General features: G+C 48.1%; 1 protein-coding gene across 1 annotated transcript in view; it reads right to left on the bottom strand.

The window, feature by feature from the left end:
* Positions 1-4,119: 4,119 nt before the first annotated feature.
* The window catches only part of LOC135080756 (steroid hormone receptor ERR1), a 31,653-nt gene continuing 17,315 nt past the window's right edge, over positions 4,120-18,457 (bottom strand). The window contains exons 3-8 of the mRNA XM_063975478.1: positions 12,882-13,124; positions 12,076-12,288; positions 10,086-10,271; positions 8,855-9,013; positions 5,769-5,941; positions 4,120-4,282 (exon numbers count right to left, since the gene is read on the bottom strand). Of these exons, the coding sequence (XP_063831548.1) occupies positions 4,120-4,282; positions 5,769-5,941; positions 8,855-9,013; positions 10,086-10,271; positions 12,076-12,288; positions 12,882-13,124 (1,137 nt within the window). The remainder of the gene's footprint in view (positions 4,283-5,768; positions 5,942-8,854; positions 9,014-10,085; positions 10,272-12,075; positions 12,289-12,881; positions 13,125-18,457) is intronic.

Genomic DNA, 18,457 nt, shown 5'->3' with positions numbered 1-18,457 from the left:
CTACTTCACATCTATACCGACAAAGGGGCAGATAGCACTGGCACTGGTATATTTCACAAGTGTTTGAAATCCGGCTTTCACATAACTTCATTAAATTCTTGGGTCCTGTTTTCTGCACTAGCACTGAAGAGACACGTTTGGCGACTTTTCTGGGATCAGGGTTCTTAACTGCTTGATTCACACTAATCTTAGTTCAAGGATAGATCGCTGCAACGTGCCCAGCGTCAACATTCATACAAAGAATTCAATCTCTGTTCCAAGTTTGGTTGAAACTGACCCCGAGATCTTGGGGTTCGTTCTAGTCTATGGCAGTTTGGTTCTCAGGTTTTTAGTCTTGGTCCATGATTAATTGAAATTGACCCCTATTGTAGAATAATCAAGAGTGGGACATTTCCAACTGTCGCAGGGCACCCAAAGGAAGCGGGTCTTCTGTCAGGTCTACCACTACCAGGGGATACTAGAGAAGTGTCTACTGTCCAGGTATTGCAGGTCAGACTAGCGAGGATCCTAGTGTCTACTGCTCAGGTCCAAGTCCAATAAGACCAGCTGGAATCCTAGAAATGTACTGCCCTGGCCTTATTAGTTTAGACTAGTGGGGGTCATGTAATAGTCTCCTATCCATGTGCGTTGGTTAGACCAGCGAGGATCCTAGAGTAGTCTACAGCCCTGGTACCGCCAGTCATACCAGCGGGAATCCAGAAGTGTCCGCTAATCAGACGTGGTAGGCGAAGATCCTAGAATAGTGACTACCGCCCTGGTGTGGCGCCAGTTAGACCAGCGGGTTACTAGAAGTGTCTACTGTCCTGATGTAGCAGGTCAAACCAGCGAAGATCCTAGAATAGTGACTACAGCACTGGTGTGGCGCCAGTCAATCCAGCGGGAATCCAGAAGTGTCACGTGGTAGGCCAGACCACCAGAATGATATATTGTCCAGGTGTAATGCCAGTCATACCAGCGGAGTACGAGAGAAGTGTCTGCTTTCCAGGTGTTGCAAGTCAAACCAGCGAGGATCCTAGAGTAGTGGACTATTGCCCTGGTGTATCACCAGTCAGACCAGCAGGGTACTACAGGAGTGTCTATCTACGTGTGGCACCAGTCAGACCAGCGGAGTACTAGAAGAGTGTCTGCTTTCCAAGTGTGGCAGGTCAAACCAGCAAGGATCCTAGAGTAGTAGACTATTTGCCCTGGTGTATCGCCTGTCAGACCAGCGAGGATCGTAAAGTAGTAGACTATCTATTGCTCTGTTGTGGCGCCAGTCAAACCAGCGAAGATCCTAGAATAGTGACTACAGCCCTGGGTTGGCGCCAGTCAATCCAGCGGGAATCCAAAAGTGATCCAGAATGATATATTATCCAGGAGTAATGCCAGTCAGACCAGCGGGGTACTAATGTCTGCTATCCAGGTGTGGCAGGTCAAACCAGCGGGGTATTAGCGTCTGCTGCGTCTGCTATCCAGGTGTTTCTAGTCAAACCAGCGAATCCTAGAGTAGTGGACTATTTGCCCTGGTGTATCGCCTGTCAGACCAGCGGGGTACTAGTGTCTGCTATCCAGGTGTGGCAGGTCAAACCAGCGGGGTATTAGCGTCTGCTGCGTCTGCTATCCAGGTGTTGCAGGTCAAACCAGACGACCTAGAATATGGACTGTTCTCAGGCGTCGCGTGTTACTAGAAGAAGTGTCTGTTATCCAGGTGTGGCAAGTCAAACCAGCGGGACATTAGCGTCTGCTATCCAGGTGTTTCTAGTCAAACCAGTGACGACCTGGAATATGGACTGTTCTCAGGCGTCGCGTGTTACTAGAAGAAGTGTCTGTTATCCAGGTGTGGCAAGTCAAACCAGCGGGACATTAGCGTCTGCTATCCAGGTGTTTCTAGTCAAACCAGTGACGACCTGGAATATGGACTGTTCTCAGGCGTCGCGTGTTACTAGAAGAAGTGTCTGTTATCCAGGTGTGGCAAGTCAAACCAGCGGGACATTAGCGTCTGCTATCCAGGTGTTTCTAGTCAAACCAGTGACGACCTGGAATATGGACTGTTCTCAGGCGTCGCGTGTTACTAGAAGAAGTGTCTGTTATCCAGGTGTGGCAAGTCAAACCAGCGGGACATTAGCGTCTGCTATCCAGGTGTTTCTAGTCAAACCAGTGACGACCTGGAATATGGACTGTTCTCAGGCGTCGCGTGTTACTAGAAGAAGTGTCTGTTATCCAGGTGTGGCAAGTCAAACCAGCGGGACATTAGCGTCTGCTATCCAGGTGTTTCTAGTCAAACCAGTGACGACCTGGAATATGGACTGTTCTCAGGCGTCGCGTGTTACTAGAAGAAGTGTCTGTTATCCAGGTGTGGCAAGTCAAACCAGCGGGACATTAGCGTCTGCTATCCAGGTGTTTCTAGTCAAACCAGTGACGACCTGGAATATGGACTGTTCTCAGGCGTCGCGTGTTACTAGAAGAAGTGTCTGTTATCCAGGTGTGGCAAGTCAAACCAGCGGGACATTAGCGTCTGCTATCCAGGTGTTTCTAGTCAAACCAGTGACGACCTGGAATATGGACTGTTCTCAGGCGTCGCGTGTTACTAGAAGAAGTGTCTGTTATCCAGGTGTGGCAAGTCAAACCAGCGGGACATTAGCGTCTGCTATCCAGGTGTTTCTAGTCAAACCAGTGACGACCTGGAATATGGACTGTTCTCAGGCGTCGCGTGTTACTAGAAGAAGTGTCTGTTATCCAGGTGTGGCAAGTCAAACCAGCGGGACATTAGCGTCTGCTATCCAGGTGTTTCTAGTCAAACCAGTGACGACCTGGAATATGGACTGTTCTCAGGCGTCGCGTGTTACTAGAAGAAGTGTCTGTTATCCAGGTGTGGCAAGTCAAACCAGCGGGACATTAGCGTCTGCTATCCAGGTGTTTCTAGTCAAACCAGTGACGACCTGGAATATGGACTGTTCTCAGGCGTCGCGTGTTACTAGAAGAAGTGTCTGTTATCCAGGTGTGGCAAGTCAAACCAGCGGGACATTAGCGTCTGCTATCCAGGTGTTTCTAGTCAAACCAGTGACGACCTGGAATATGGACTGTTCTCAGGCGTCGCGTGTTACTAGAAGAAGTGTCTGTTATCCAGGTGTGGCAAGTCAAACCAGCGGGACATTAGCGTCTGCTATCCAGGTGTTTCTAGTCAAACCAGTGACGACCTGGAATATGGACTGTTCTCAGGCGTCGCGTGTTACTAGAAGAAGTGTCTGTTATCCAGGTGTGGCAAGTCAAACCAGCGGGACATTAGCGTCTGCTATCCAGGTGTTTCTAGTCAAACCAGTGACGACCTGGAATATGGACTGTTCTCAGGCGTCGCGTGTTACTAGAAGAAGTGTCTGTTATCCAGGTGTGGCAAGTCAAACCAGCGGGACATTAGCGTCTGCTATCCAGGTGTTTCTAGTCAAACCAGTGACGACCTGGAATATGGACTGTTCTCAGGCGTCGCGTGTTACTAGAAGAAGTGTCTGTTATCCAGGTGTGGCAAGTCAAACCAGCGGGACATTAGCGTCTGCTATCCAGGTGTTTCTAGTCAAACCAGTGACGACCTGGAATATGGACTGTTCTCAGGCGTCGCGTGTTACTAGAAGAAGTGTCTGTTATCCAGGTGTGGCAAGTCAAACCAGCGGGACATTAGCGTCTGCTATCCAGGTGTTTCTAGTCAAACCAGTGACGACCTGGAATATGGACTGTTCTCAGGCGTCGCGTGTTACTAGAAGAAGTGTCTGTTATCCAGGTGTGGCAAGTCAAACCAGCGGGACATTAGCGTCTGCTATCCAGGTGTTTCTAGTCAAACCAGTGACGACCTGGAATATGGACTGTTCTCAGGCGTCGCGTGTTACTAGAAGAAGTGTCTGTTATCCAGGTGTGGCAAGTCAAACCAGCGGGACATTAGCGTCTGCTATCCAGGTGTTTCTAGTCAAACCAGCGACGACCTGGAATATGGACTGTTCTCAGGCGTCGCGTGTTACTAGAAGAAGTGTCTGTTATCCAGGTGTGGCAAGTCAAACCAGCGGGACATTAGCGTCTGCTATCCAGGTGTTTCTAGTCAAACCAGCGACGACCTAGAGTATGGACTAGCTCCGCCAGCGTGTCTCGTGCAGCCTACCGCAGACAGGCCTCGAGCATCTCGACGAAGAGTTTGTTCATGGGCACGCGGCGCTCGCGGTGCAGGCCGGCCCAGAAGCGCCGCACGGCCACGTCGGCGTGCCGCAGCGCTGGCAGCACTAGGAGCAACTGCTGCAGCGCTGCGTTTGCGTTGTACGGCCTGGAATGGATACGAGACGGTTAGCGTCTAAAGCTTTAACCACACCAACGAGATCGTCCATCGTCGCCGGCGCGATCATAGGCAAAGGACAGGTCGCGGGTCCTGTCATTGGTCGCGTGACCTGTCATTGGCCTATGTTCGCGCCGGCGATGGCAATCTGCACGCATTGGTGTGGTTGAAGCTTTAAACGAATATATTACAAGACAATAAATACAGCCACGACGTTGTCAAGACAACATTTATATCCATAACCGTGTCACCTACTCGTACATACCGCTCTGGCATAAGTCTACAACTCGCACACCTCCCCGCGTTCGCCTCGTCCGTACCGAAGTGTCAATGTAACGTCATGGCCACCACGTGGGTAATTAACTCGACCGGGTTGTAACTACAGTCACGGTTTCATTGAGAACACACTACATTGATGACGTGACACGGTGCAGCATTCGTGAGGGCTACAAGAGGACCTACTATTTTGACACCTGAATTTGACGTTGCTCCTGAACGTGTCGTAGAAAGAACACTACATCCATGTCTGTAGAATACCATAGCATTTGACAATGTACTGGTCTCATCTACCGTTGAGACAACATTTTATCCATGGCAAGGCACTGACCTGAGCACGGCGACGGCGTCGTTGAGCGCGGCCAGGATGGAGTCGCGGAAGCGGCGCAGCGCCTCGCAGTTGGCCGCACCTGGCTGCGGTGACGTCACACGTGACGTCACACTGACCTGAGCACGGCGACGGCGTCGTTGAGCGCGGCCAGGATGGAGTCGCGGAAGCGGCGCAGCGCCTCGCAGTTGGCCGCACCTGGCTGCGGTGACGTCACACGTGACGTCACACTGACCTGAGCACGGCGACGGCGTCGTTGAGCGCGGCCAGGATGGAGTCGCGGAAGCGGCGCAGCGCCTCGCAGTTGGCCGCACCTGGCTGCGGTGACGTCACACTGACCTGAGCACGGCGACGGCGTCGTTGAGCGCGGCCAGGATGGAGTCGCGGAAGCGGCGCAGCGCCTCGCAGTTGGCCGCACCTGGCTGCGGTGACGTCACACTGACCTGAGCACGGCGACGGCGTCGTTGAGCGCGGCCAGGATGGAGTCGCGGAAGCGGCGCAGCGCCTCGCAGTTGGCCGCACCTGGCTGCGGTGACGTCACACTGACCTGAGCACGGCGACGGCGTCGTTGAGCGCGGCCAGGATGGAGTCGCGGAAGCGGCGCAGCGCCGCGTGCTCGTCGGTTGGCCGCACCTGGCTGCGGTGACGTCACACTGACCTGAGCACGGCGACGGCGTCGTTGAGCGCGGCCAGGATGGAGTCGCGGAAGCGGCGCAGCGCCTCGCAGTTGGCCGCACCTGGCTGCGGTGACGTCACACTGACCTGAGCACGGCGACGGCGTCGTTGAGCGCGGCCAGGATGGAGTCGCGGAAGCGGCGCAGCGCCGCGTGCTCGTCGGTTGGCCGCACCTGGCTGCGGTGACGTCACACTGACCTGAGCACGGCGACGGCGTCGTTGAGCGCGGCCAGGATGGAGTCGCGGAAGCGGCGCAGCGCCGCGTGCTCGTCGATGCGCGCCTCCGAGTTGGCCAGCACCAGAGCTTTGAGCAGGTAGCACTCTTCACGCATGGCTGCGGCGCTCTCGAGACGCTTGGCTACGCCTGCCACCTGGGGGAAACAAAAACATTTAGCAACAGCGTCAAATCCCGCGACCGACGCGGCCACAAAGCGTTTTGTGGCGCGCTAATCATCACGAAGCAACTCCCGAGAGGAAAGGCGCCTTCAAATTAGACGCGTGAGGTAGCGTTGCACTAGCGTCACTAGTAGTTTCCATAGCACTTTTATAAGAGCAGTTGTAGCGACACTAAAGTGACACGGTCACAAAGACGTGCGGCTGTTGCCACAGCCTCAATGGCGCCACTGCAGCGCTTTAAGGCGCCCTAAAACTAGTTTCACAAAGGTGTGCAATGTTCAAGAAAAGACCTCGTTCGTTTCAACCGAAGGACGTCCACTGCTAGGACATCGTTTATTCGATTCAGCCAAATGACGTACAGTGCTAGATAAAGACCTCCCCCAAGGATTTCCACGAGAGATCCTGCGCTGCCTGCATCCATGTACTTTCCGCGACCTTCACCAGATTATCGGTCGACCTAGTTCCCCTGCCACACTACCGTCGTGGTTGCCAATCGAGAACTTTTCTGCCCCAACTGCCATTAGCTCACAGCCTTTTGAGTCAATACTGGGACGTGTCGTGTAAGTGCATTTTAAAGCCTACTTGCAAAAATACAATGAGTTTTATGAGTCGCCAAACTGGCATTTTATTACATCATCATCATCATCATCATTTCAGCCACAGGACGTCCACTGCTGAACATAGGCCTCCCCCAATGACTTGCACATCGCACGGTTGGTAGCGGCCTGCATCCAGCGCCTTCCCGCTACCTTTATCAGGTCGTCGGTCCACCTTGTGGGTGGACGTCCCACGCTGCGTTTTCCGGTACGTGGCCTCCATTCCAGAACCTTGCTGCCCCATCGGCCGTCAGTTCTGCAGCCTCGGACAAACGATCCAGCTAGGTAGGTCCAATTTCGAGAAGGAGGTCAATCGTCGAATCCAACTCGGCTGGGCAGCGTTCGGGAAACTACGCAACATCTTTTCGTCCGAAATACCCCAGTGCCTGAAGACGAAAGTCTACAACCAATGTGTGTTACCTGTGATGACTTATGGCTCGGAAACGTGGCCCCTCACTATAGGTCTTATACAGAAGCTCAAAGTTGCACAGCGTGCTATGGAGAGGGCTATGCTTGGTGTCTTTGCGAGATCGAATTCGAATCAGAAATGAGGAGATCCGTAAACGAACTAAAGTCGCTGACATAGCCCGACGGATCAGCAAGCTGAAGTGACAGTGGGCAGGGCACATTTTTTACATACCTTACGCAAACCTTCTTCCAAATTTACTTTCAAAAAGGCTCTGCGCAAACATTTCAAGGAATGACCTTTTTTTCTCCATTTTCTCGCTATCTCAGACATGAGTGATGTGTACATCTATAATATTATTATGTTTATGTATTTATGTGTATGTCTATTATATTTATTTGTATTATGTTATTTATTTTATGTAATCTTATGTAAGTAGGTTTATTATCAAAAATGTAAATTTTTTGCACCGCCTTACTCTTTCTGCATGACCCGTGGTTGACTGGCAGAGAATGCCATCCGGCATTAAGTGCATTTGTTACTTTGTGTGCTGAAGTATAAATAAATAAATACCTGTGTGTAAATGTCGTGCGCTCCAAGTTCTGTGGCGCGCTTCTCGTCGAGAGCCAGGTCGGTGACGTAGTAGCGCAGCTGAGACCGCCATGGAGCGGTCTAGTGCCAGAGGAGACTGAGCCTTATGTCCTGGTGAGAGAGTGGAGAGTCGCACCTGTGTGTAAATGTCGTGCGCGCCGAGTTCTGTGGCGCGCTTCTCGTCGAGAGCCAGGTCGGTGGCGTAGCGCGGCCGAGCCCGCCATAGGACGAACTAATGCCAGCGGAGACCGAGCCTTATGTCCTGGTGAGAGGGTAGAGAGTCGCACCTGCGTGTTTATGTCGTGCGCTCCAAGTTCTGTGGCGCGCTTCTCGTCGAGAGCCAGGTCGGTGGCGTAGCGCGGCCGAGCCCGCCATAGAACGAACTAATGCCAGCGGAGACCGAGCCTTATGTCCTGGTGAGAGGGTAGAGAGTCGCACCTTTTTGTCGGCCGTTTGGTGTAGTGGTTCAGAACGGACTACTATGCCGAGAAGTCCCGGGTTCGATTCCCGGCCGGGCAGAAATTGAAATGATGAATTTTAATTGCTGTGACGGGTCTGGGTGTGACTATGTATAATATTTATGTATTTAAAAAAAAAGTATATAAGTAGTATATCCGTTAAGCTAGCACCCATAACACAAGCATTAAGTTGCTTACTTTGGGGCTAGCTGGCGCTGTGTGAAATTGTCCAAAGATTTATTATTATTATATTTCAAAGATTCTATCTTTCTCCATCTTAAAGATGGGTGTTTTGACCTATGGCGCGGGCCTCAACCAAGCGTCATAGGGTGAAGAGCTGTGGAACCTGTGGATAAAAATTTACGCGTAATGCGGCAAGTGTTCAGTATTGAGGCTTTTTGAAGGCTGTAGATCAGATTGCTTGGGATATCTAACATTTCAAAGCTTTGTTTTAGTAATTTTGGTATTATTCCTGTAGACGATAAAACTATTATTATTATTGTTATGTATTTTATCAATCCTCGAAGATGATTTCTTCGGTACTGACGACTGACTCACGGGCCTAGGCCAAGTGAGCCGCGTTTGCTGGATTGGGGTATTGGGAGTTGTCGTCCTGCAGGAACTTCCGAACTATGCGGCACGTGTTAAGGATAGCGGCTTTCTGCATTGTCATGTAAGTATTTTCCTGAATATCTAGATTGCGGAGGGCACTAAGTAGGTGTTTGGGTATGATCCCGGTGCTGGAGAGCACCAGTGGCACGATGTATACCTTGTCGATATTCCAAATTTTAAGTATTTCATCTTTGAGTTCTGTATATTTATTATTATTATTATTACCTGTGTGTAAATATCGTGCGCTCCAAGTTCTGTGGCGCGCTTCTCGTCGAGAGCCAGGTCGGTGGCGTAGCGCAGGCGCAGCGCGCCCGAGCCCGCCATGGAGCGGTATGCTAGCATCAGGCTTAACATCTCTGCCCACGTGCTTTGAAGTAGCCGCATCTGGAAGGTTTTGGTTTATCATTATTATCAGGTCATTAAAGGCACAAGATCGAAGACGACTGCATGCAGTAGGTGACGCCGTCTCAGCGACTAACAACTTTCTATGCACGACGACGATACGTCTACTGCTGCTGTGAAATAGTTCCGGAATTCCGGAGTTATGTGCCCAATATCGGAAATCAGTTCCGGAATTGAAAACTATCCGATATTGCAAGCTCTACCACTGTAGGAGAACGGCCCCAATTTGGCAAATGGAAGATTTGGTCTACACTCCCCAGGAGGTTTGGAGAGGCCTGATGTGGGCTTATTTCTCCTCATACAACATCAATGGGACGAGTGGAGGTGGTCCTATTTTATTTTTCTAACCACACTGTTATCGAACTCATCCTATGTTCTTCTGATTAATGTCGTTGCGGATCCAATGACAGTTTAACTTCCCCCGGGACAAAGTTGACCTTCACTGGTTGGGTTTTTACTGGCGATTAAGCTGTAGATCCTGGCTACACAAAGTTGCAACGGTGGGAACGAGATGTGGAAATAGTTTCGTCACCTGTGGTTGAAGTAAGCTTACCTGATCGTTTAACTGCAGGTCAGTGAACCCAGGTATCTGCTTGGCCCAGCCGATGACACCGACCAGCTCCCGATCGTACAAGTCGGCCAATAAAGTGCGCGCCGTAGGGTCACTAACGCCGGCCGGCGGCGCCGCGCATTTTGACAGCTGGCTCGTGTGACGTCAGCGCTTGTAGCACAGTTAGAGCCCTCACCTGATCGTTGAGCTGCAGGTCAGTGAACCCTGGTATCTGCTTGGCCCAGCTCGACTTGACTAGCTCACGGTCGTAAAGATCGGCCAGTAGTGCCGCGCAAGTTAACAGCTGGCTCGTGTGACGTCAACGTTTCTAGCACAGTCATAGTTTTTACCTGATCGTTGAGCTGCAGGTCAGTGAACCCGTGATTCTGCTTTCCCAACTCGACTTGACTAGCTCACGATTGTACAGGTCGGCCAGTAGTGCCGCGCATGTTAACAGCTGGCTCGTGTGACGTCAGCGCTAATACCTGATGGTTGAGTTCTCACCTGATCATTGAGCTGCAGGTCAGTGAACCCGGGTATCTGCTTGGCCCATCCGATGACGCCGACCAGCTCGCGGTCGTATAAGTCAGCCAATAAAGCCAGGGTGCGCGCCGTAGGGTCGCTGACGCCGGCCGGCGGCGCCGCGCAGGTTAATAACTCCGGCTCGTATGATGTGAGGGCTTCTAGCACCTGGAGTGGACGTAAAAACATATTAGAAGTATTCCCAAATTATTACAATCTACGCTACATGTCCTACATCATGCATCAATGCTTGAATATCTTTGGACAAATCTCAGGCTTGAATCTATTCTTGAGTGTTAACAGAGGAAAGCCTTCCGGGAAGCGCATGGCTGTAGGTTGCTCCAGTTATGAAAATCAGTGGTTTAAAATATGAAAGTAGCTAAAATCTTCATTGTTTTTCTTTTTAGCGATTTTAGGAACATTCTGTTTTATTAATGTTCACAAGGTGGACAATAGACCTCAAAAAGGTTGCAAGAAGACGCTGGATGCAGGCTACTGCCAAATGCCCAATCTGGAAATTATCGTGGCGAGGCCTATGTACAGCAGTCGACTTCCTGTGGCTGAAATAATGTTGATTATGATCTACCTTGATGTCGTCGAGGTGTGGTCGTGGCGGCGCGGGCGCATCGGGCGCTCGCCTATACTTCTGTCGGCCTCCGCGCACGCGGTCCAAGCGCACTCCTTCACGCAGCATGCCTGTCCGCAGACACTTGCGGAAGCGGCAGGCCTGGCAGACCTGCCAGCGCTTCTTGACCTCACACTAAACACCGAACTTAGTGACAGAACCTACCTTAAAGTCGTCGAGGTGTGGTCGCGGTGCATCGGGCGCTCGCCTATACTTCTGTCGTCCTTTGCGCACGCGGTCCAAACGCACTCCTTCACGCACTGGCTGGCCTTCCGCCGCTTCATGACCTCACACTAAACACTAAACCTAGTGACAGAGCCTACCTTAATGTCGTCGAGGTGTGGTCGCGGCGGCGCGGGCGCATCGGGCGCTCGCCTATACTTCTGTCGGCCTCCGCGCACGCGGTCCAAGCGCACTCCTTCACGCAGCATGCCTGTCCGCAGACACTTGCGGAAGCGGCAGGCCTGGCAGACCTGCCACCGCTTCTTGACCTCACACTAAACACTGAACCTAGTGACAGCCTACCTTGATGTCGTCGAGGTGTGGTCGCGGCGGCGCGGGCGCATCGGGCGCTCGCCTATACTTCTGTCGTCCTCCGCGCACGCGGTCCAAGCGCACTCCTTCACGCAGCATTCCCGTTCGCAGACACTTGCGGAAGCGGCAGGCCTGGCAGGCCTGCCACCGCTTCTTGACCTCACACTAAACACTAGCTAAAGCCTGGTCCGTGAGCACGTAGAATCCCGTCCAATGACCCCAAGCTGCCCATCCTTGTCGCTCGCACGTAATTATGTTGCTTTCGCGCTCGCACACTCACTACGGGCGCGCGTCGCACAGTCGCGACAGCAATATAATTACGCGCGAGCGATAAGGATGGGTAGCTTGGGGTCATTGGACGGGATTCTACGTGCTTACGGACCAGGCTTTAGTGACAGAGCCTACCTTGATGTCGTCGAGGTGTGGTCGCGGCGGCGCGGGCGCATCGGGCGCTCGCCTATACTTCTGTCTGCCTCCGCGCACGCGGTCCAAGCGCACTCCCTCACGCAGCATGCCCGTTCGCAGACACTTGCGGAAGCGGCAGGCCTGGCAGACCTGCCACCGCTTCTTGACCTCACACTAAACACCGAACTTAATGACAGAACCTACCTTAATGTCATCGAGGTGTGGTCGCGGCGGCGCGGGCGCATCTTGCGCTCGCCTATACTTCTGTCTGCCTCCGCGCACGCGGTCCAAGCGCACTCCTTCACGCAGCATGCCTGTTCGCAGACACTTGCGGAAGCGGCAGGCCTGGTAGACCTGCCACCGCTTCTTGACCTCACACTAAACACCGAACCTAGTGACAGGACCTACCTTGATGTCGTCGAGGTGTGGTCGCGGCGGCGCGGGCGCATCGGGCGCTCGCCTATACTTCTGTCGGCCTCCTCGCACGCGGTCTAAACGCACTCCTTCACGCAGCATTCCCGTTCGCAGACACTTGCGGAAGCGGCAGGCCTGGCAGGCCTTCCGCCGCCGCTTGTTGATCTCGCACTCGTTGGCCGCCGGGCACGTGTACTCGATGTTGCCCTGCTGGCGGATTGGCATCGATCATTAAAGCCTGTGTTGTGCGGTTTGGGTGTCGACAGTGATAGCATGGACACCCGAGCACGATTGTGAGACGGGTGGAAGTTTCATGAGGTATTAAAACAGCACTCAAAATTATCTCTACAATGAAAAGGAATAGAAATACAAGAGCTCGTTTGACAGAAAGAGAAAACAATGCTTATTATTGTGATGTTAAAAAGTGGTTTTCGGCGGATGGTTAGATCCGACCTTTATACCTTTCTGGTTCAGATTTGTGAGTCTTTTATAATATGGCACTGAAACTCAAAATGAAATTGGAATCGTGTTCAAATGAACATCCATGAATATCCATTTTTATTAGTCATAGTATATTATATTTATAGTCCGCTCCATGACGGGCTTTGACCTATTTAGGGCAAAGTTGTAAATAAAAAATGGATATTCTCTTGATCATTCGATTCCCAAAGTTGTTGTTAAAGAAGTTGTATAATGCTATTAGGTAAGTAATTCAGAAAACTTGTGAGTCTGAGATTCTTCTCAGACAGGTCTGATTGACACAATACAAAAATACGATCACAAAAGAAAGTTCTGCTAACCTGAATAGTTCTCTTGAAGAACGCCTTACACGCCTCGCAGCTGGCCACGCCATAGTGGAACCCCGAAGCCACATCTCCGCACACGAGGCACAGCCGTCTCGGCGCATCGTCATCGCGCGCGCCGCTGGCCGCTGCCACTGTGGTCGACGAACAGTGCTGCTGTTCTGGGCTTGTGTTACCGACGACCGTTGGCTCGCCGGGGGACACGCTGAACTTCACTTCTTCTTTGGGTTCGAGTTCCAGCTGGAAAAGGGTATGGTTTATTTACTGCTTATTTAAAACAAAATTACACTTTGTTGAATATAGTTACTAATAAGGGTAAATAATGATTTTATACGAGACTAGCGACCGCCCGCGACTTTCGTACGGATCCCGTTTTACACCCTAACCCCCGGTTCACACATGTCTCCGTTTTACTGTTCCGTTTTATCGTGTACGTTTTTTGTATGTGTATTACTGTATACAGAATACTGTGTCATGTGTGAAGTCGCTCATACAACTACATACGCCATCGACGAAAAAAAGCGTACACGATAAAACGGAACAGTAAAACGGAGACATGTGTGAACCGGCCGTTAGGGGTTGAATTTTGCAAAATCCCGTCCTAGTAAGCACCTTCTTTCGAAAAGAAACCCCCATGCAAAACTTGTAGTTTCTGAGATTTCGTGATTTTAAGTAAAAAGGTCTGTACGGACATAACAGAACTTAGACACAACTTAAGGGATAAGGGACTCATATTTCGGGCACGGGAGCGGTGTCTTACAAATGTTGCTTCACCCGCATATAGTGCTTTAAAGTGTAGTAGTTAAGTGCTTTTAAAGAGTATAACACTTTACCTATTAAAAACTAACTTGAAAGAAAAATACAAAACAATAACGAGTTCACGAAATTTCTAAGAGCGCATAATTCAAGAACTCAATTAGCTAAGGTAAGAAAAAATATAACAGGCACATAGGTATTGTAGTTTTAACCGTTAAAAATATTTAGCGAGAAAATTGTGAAGTGAGAAACTGTAATGAAATAAATAGAATTTACTAGACACAATGAACGCTGCTGTAACTTTGTGTAAACAGGTATTATTTGTATAAACCGATACTAATGTAATGTATAGTATTGTTTGCCTTGTAATACTACGAAATAGTATAGTAATAATGCGTAATTTGCATACTGTAGAATGTCATGAACTTATAGCGAGAAGTATTGTTAGACAGTGACACGATTAGACAGTGATATAACAAATTCATAGTGATATTAGTCCCCGTGAAAGAGTACATCGTAAGACATCTGGTAGCGTTCGTGAAATGAATGAAGTCTAGGCGAAGTATTGGTGAGCAATTTGGGCCTTAGACAAACGAACGCAACTAGAGGGTCCCTCGTGAGCGTCGCATAAGAAATAATCTTATTAGATAGTCGGTATTTTAGCAAATTACAGAAACGTGGAGTGGTTCGCGCGCGGACCATAAAGCGAAACCTACTAAGGCGGTATCAGAAGCGATTCGGAGGCGGGAGTTTTGCAATTTTCGAACTGCTATATGCCATGCCACAGAAACCGGCCACCGGAGGCGTGATGACTTAAGGTTCGGCCAAACCAACGCGATCACACGCGATCAGCCGGCGTGCAGCGATGGCGATCAATACATTTAAGTCTGGTCGCCATCGCTGCACGCCGGCTGATAGCGTGTGTTCGCGTTGGTTTGGCCGAACCTTTATACTATTGCTTCCGTCGAGCCATCTAGCCCGATTTCCACCAAGGCGGAGCGGAGAACAAGAACGAGAGGAAATGTGTGAGCTGTGCGTAGCTGTCAGTCTATTACTATCTATGAAACACCGCACCGCTCCGTACAATACGTCATCTGCTGCTGACAAATTCTATATAAAAACAAATGCACCCGACAATTCTTAGCTCGATCTATTTCCACCGAAGCGGAGTGGAGATGTGCAAATAATGGAATCCAATCAGTTATTCAAAAAACTCTCTCTCTCTTTTTCTCTTGCTCCGCCTTGGTGGAAACTGGGCCTTAGCGTCACAAGTGTGTTTTGCGTTTAAACTGGACGCACGGGATACCGAATTTGCGGGATTCACGTGTCTATACCAGCGGTTCCCGAAAGGTGGTCCGCGGAACCCTGGGGTTCCGTGGAAAGGCCGCAAGGGTTCCGTAAAAATATTATCCCATGTTTCGTGACCGACGTTGTTCGCGCGCACCGACTTGTTTACGCACAAGGGAGGGGCAGGGCGTGCGGGCGGAGTAGTACGGGGGTTCCGCTAGAAAAAGTATAATCAATTAGGGTTCCTTGGCAAAAAAAATTGGGAAACCCTGGTCTATACAATACCTAAATGTTCAATTTCACTAACTTAGTCGATGCGATACAATCAATCGATATAATTGTTCGATACCGCTAAATAAAGATATGTCACTTATACAGGGTGTTGATTTCAATACCCGCCATATTTAGGGAGTAGATTAAGTAGCTTATTCTGATCACGAATCAGCAAAAAAACTGACTTCCAAATTTTTTATTATTATTTTTTAAATATCTACGATTTCCATAATCGACCACTACAGTGCAGAATAGTCCCCCAACGCAAACGGCGCGCGGCGCTCACCCGGTGACCCGGGCAAGCGCTGCGCCCCCCGTCCCGCGCCCCACTACCCGCGCTCGCCCATGAGTCAGTCAACTATCAGCCACAATCAGCTGTGAGTTCAAAGACGACTACTGGACAGAGCTTAATCCAAATCTACCCTAAAAATGTAATGAGTAAATTAGTTACTTACACCTTATCATGTTACGAGTTTATTTGTTGTTCTAAAAACTAATTAATTAAGTACTCTTTAATTAATAAAAAAAACCTTTTACACGAATTTGCTTCCTTCCGCAAAATAATTCTTTTTACAGAACCTACATTATTATTATTTTTTAATTAAACCATGCTTTTATGTGTGTGATAAGCTTGTACCTACTTATCATTCAAAAGTACTGTAAACAGATGACAATAATGCTCTTTCATACAGGTTCGTTATTCCTTACATTTCCAACTCTCTACCTTAATAATTTTTACGTCTTTACGATAGTAATTATTAAAATAAAACTTAACTTACTTAATACCGCAAACTGAACACCTAGAAATAACACACTGGCAAACTCTTGTTCCTTCACTTTCGATAGGAGATAAGACAAGATTTTGTTTTTAAACTCGATTGATTTCAGTACCTAAACAAAATTTCATATCTTAAAAGAAAATTTCATATTATCTTTCATTTGGAGCGGTGACTTGTAATTGAATACAATAATACCACCGCCTTGCGCGCGGCACGGACATCGGGCTCGCACGGAATAGGTACTTCCCCATCTTCGTGTTTCGGGCGTCATCGGGCGGCCGGCGCTCAATCGTGGATCATCGATTTTCTCTGTTCATCAGTCCGATTTTGCTATCCACGCAGAGAGGCCGCGCGCACGCTCCGCGAAATCTAGCTCGTATTTAGAATACCTAGTACTCAATCGCTATTTTCTTATTTCTTGCCTTGTAACTTCAACTTTTCTCTTCCTCTCTGCTTGATAACTGTTTTCTAGTACTTATTACTTCCTACTACCGTAATAACGTAATTTCATTTCTATCGGCGTTTAATTTAAATACCCTGAACGAATGTTAGTTGGGTTCAGGTTAGACTTCCATTCTTCATAACTTACATAAAATAATTCATCATCATGTTCGGGATTATTTTAAATGAATGTAATTTCATTACACGAAATAACTACCAAAATTTATTGATATTCTTATCGTTTTAATAATAACGATTAGTAATTAAAGATCTACAAATCATTTGCATTTGAGTGTTTTGAAAGCTTGCTTTAAGAGCATTAATGATAGGACGAATCTTTAGTTCACAAAGATTAAACAAAGTATTTTTCCCGCCGCTTTTACATTCGCATTCGTTGATAGACTTCCTGTACTAAACTGACGAAATTAAACTTTTCTGATGTTAAAAATTACGTAAAGTAGTTAAAAATGAAGAATAACGATAACTACCGATTCACGACGACATTCGATGGACGTATTTCATTGAATGCACTTTTCTAATTGCAAATTTGCGATTTTTGATTGTTTTCTCGTGCGGTTTTGAGTATTTAGTGTGTGAAAGTGTGATAGTGAGTGTAATAATAGTGAGTGAGTGTTAGGAAGATGCCAAACCATACGTACAGTGCTCGTGAGTACGTAAACATGGTTTACTGTTACGGGAGGGCACGTGGAAACGCATCTGAAGTCACATCGGTGAGTAGGTACCTAGTTCTAAACTTAAAGGAATGTGTTTTTTTTAATGTAGGGAGTAAATAATCTGGTAATTTTGTGTACAAAATACTCCCGCGATTGCGGTAGGTAGTGGCGGAAAGCGCGTAGGTACGCTCCAATACACACACACACACACACACATAGGAAACAGCAAACTAATTTAAAACGAACTTTAACTTTAGTTAGTCAAACAAAAATACCTATTTACACTACCTATTTTACGTGGCTTCCTTCAGTAGACTATCAGACATGATAAGCGAGCGATCCGCGTAGCAGTGTTGCCAGTCGGGTCTTGTCAGAAATTACCAGAAATATAAAAAAATGTAACCTTTTTGAATAAAAAGTAACCTTCATACGGGGGTTTGCGGAGCGATTGTGTAAGGTTGTTCATGGATGGTTCATGTTTACCTAAATTCGAAATTTTGACCATTCCATGAAGACCGAAAAGTGACCGGTCGTATAAAACCGTTTCATTGATTTGCGTTTTATTATCAAAAAAACATTTGCTAAAACTCATTGTCTTTAACAAATAATAAATCAAATTCATGTTTAAATGCAGTTTATGACATAATTTTTAAATTGTCACTATTAATATTTTTACTGAATAACCTGTAAAAGTTAATTCTACAATTTCTGAAAAATCACCTAAAAGTAACCTTTTCATTAGTGTAACCTAAAAGTAACCAATGCAGTTCAAAAGTAACCTAAAAGGTTACAAAAGTAACCTTCTGGCAACACTGCCGCGTAGCTCGATGGGTGCCGCAGTTGAAACGTATTGCAGTATTACGAGCCACAGTACAGTTGATGTCGCACGGAAAATATTCGCTAAAAATTCTACTTTAGTTTGTATTTTTTTTTTGGTGGATAATGCGTTTATATAAGTCATAATAGATCACCTAAATAAATATGGCGAGGATTGAAATCAACACCCTGTATAGGACAAAGATATATTATCGGATAACCGTTATGAGCCTTATTCGTTGCACATAACGCATACAAGTGCATCGCAATCGCACACTGACTCACGTATCAACTGAAAACTTGATAAAACAAGCATAGATTAACATTATACTTTGTTACAAAACAATACTGAGCTGTCTCGATATGGATTAATTAAATTGTGTATTTGTATTAGATTTAAAATAGCTTACACTGTAATAAGTATGTCAATATGAATACAATAATAATGAGACAATCTATTGTCTCAAGCCGGTAGCTTGCTCTATTATTATCAAGACTTCATAAAAATCTGCGTGACTGGAGTTCCGACTAGATTTCTAAAAATTTA

Source organism: Ostrinia nubilalis, chromosome 18 (genome assembly GCF_963855985.1).
Source record: "Ostrinia nubilalis chromosome 18, ilOstNubi1.1, whole genome shotgun sequence".
Lineage (NCBI taxonomy): Eukaryota > Metazoa > Arthropoda > Insecta > Lepidoptera > Crambidae > Ostrinia > Ostrinia nubilalis.
This window is presented reverse-complemented; position numbering and strand designations above follow the sequence as displayed.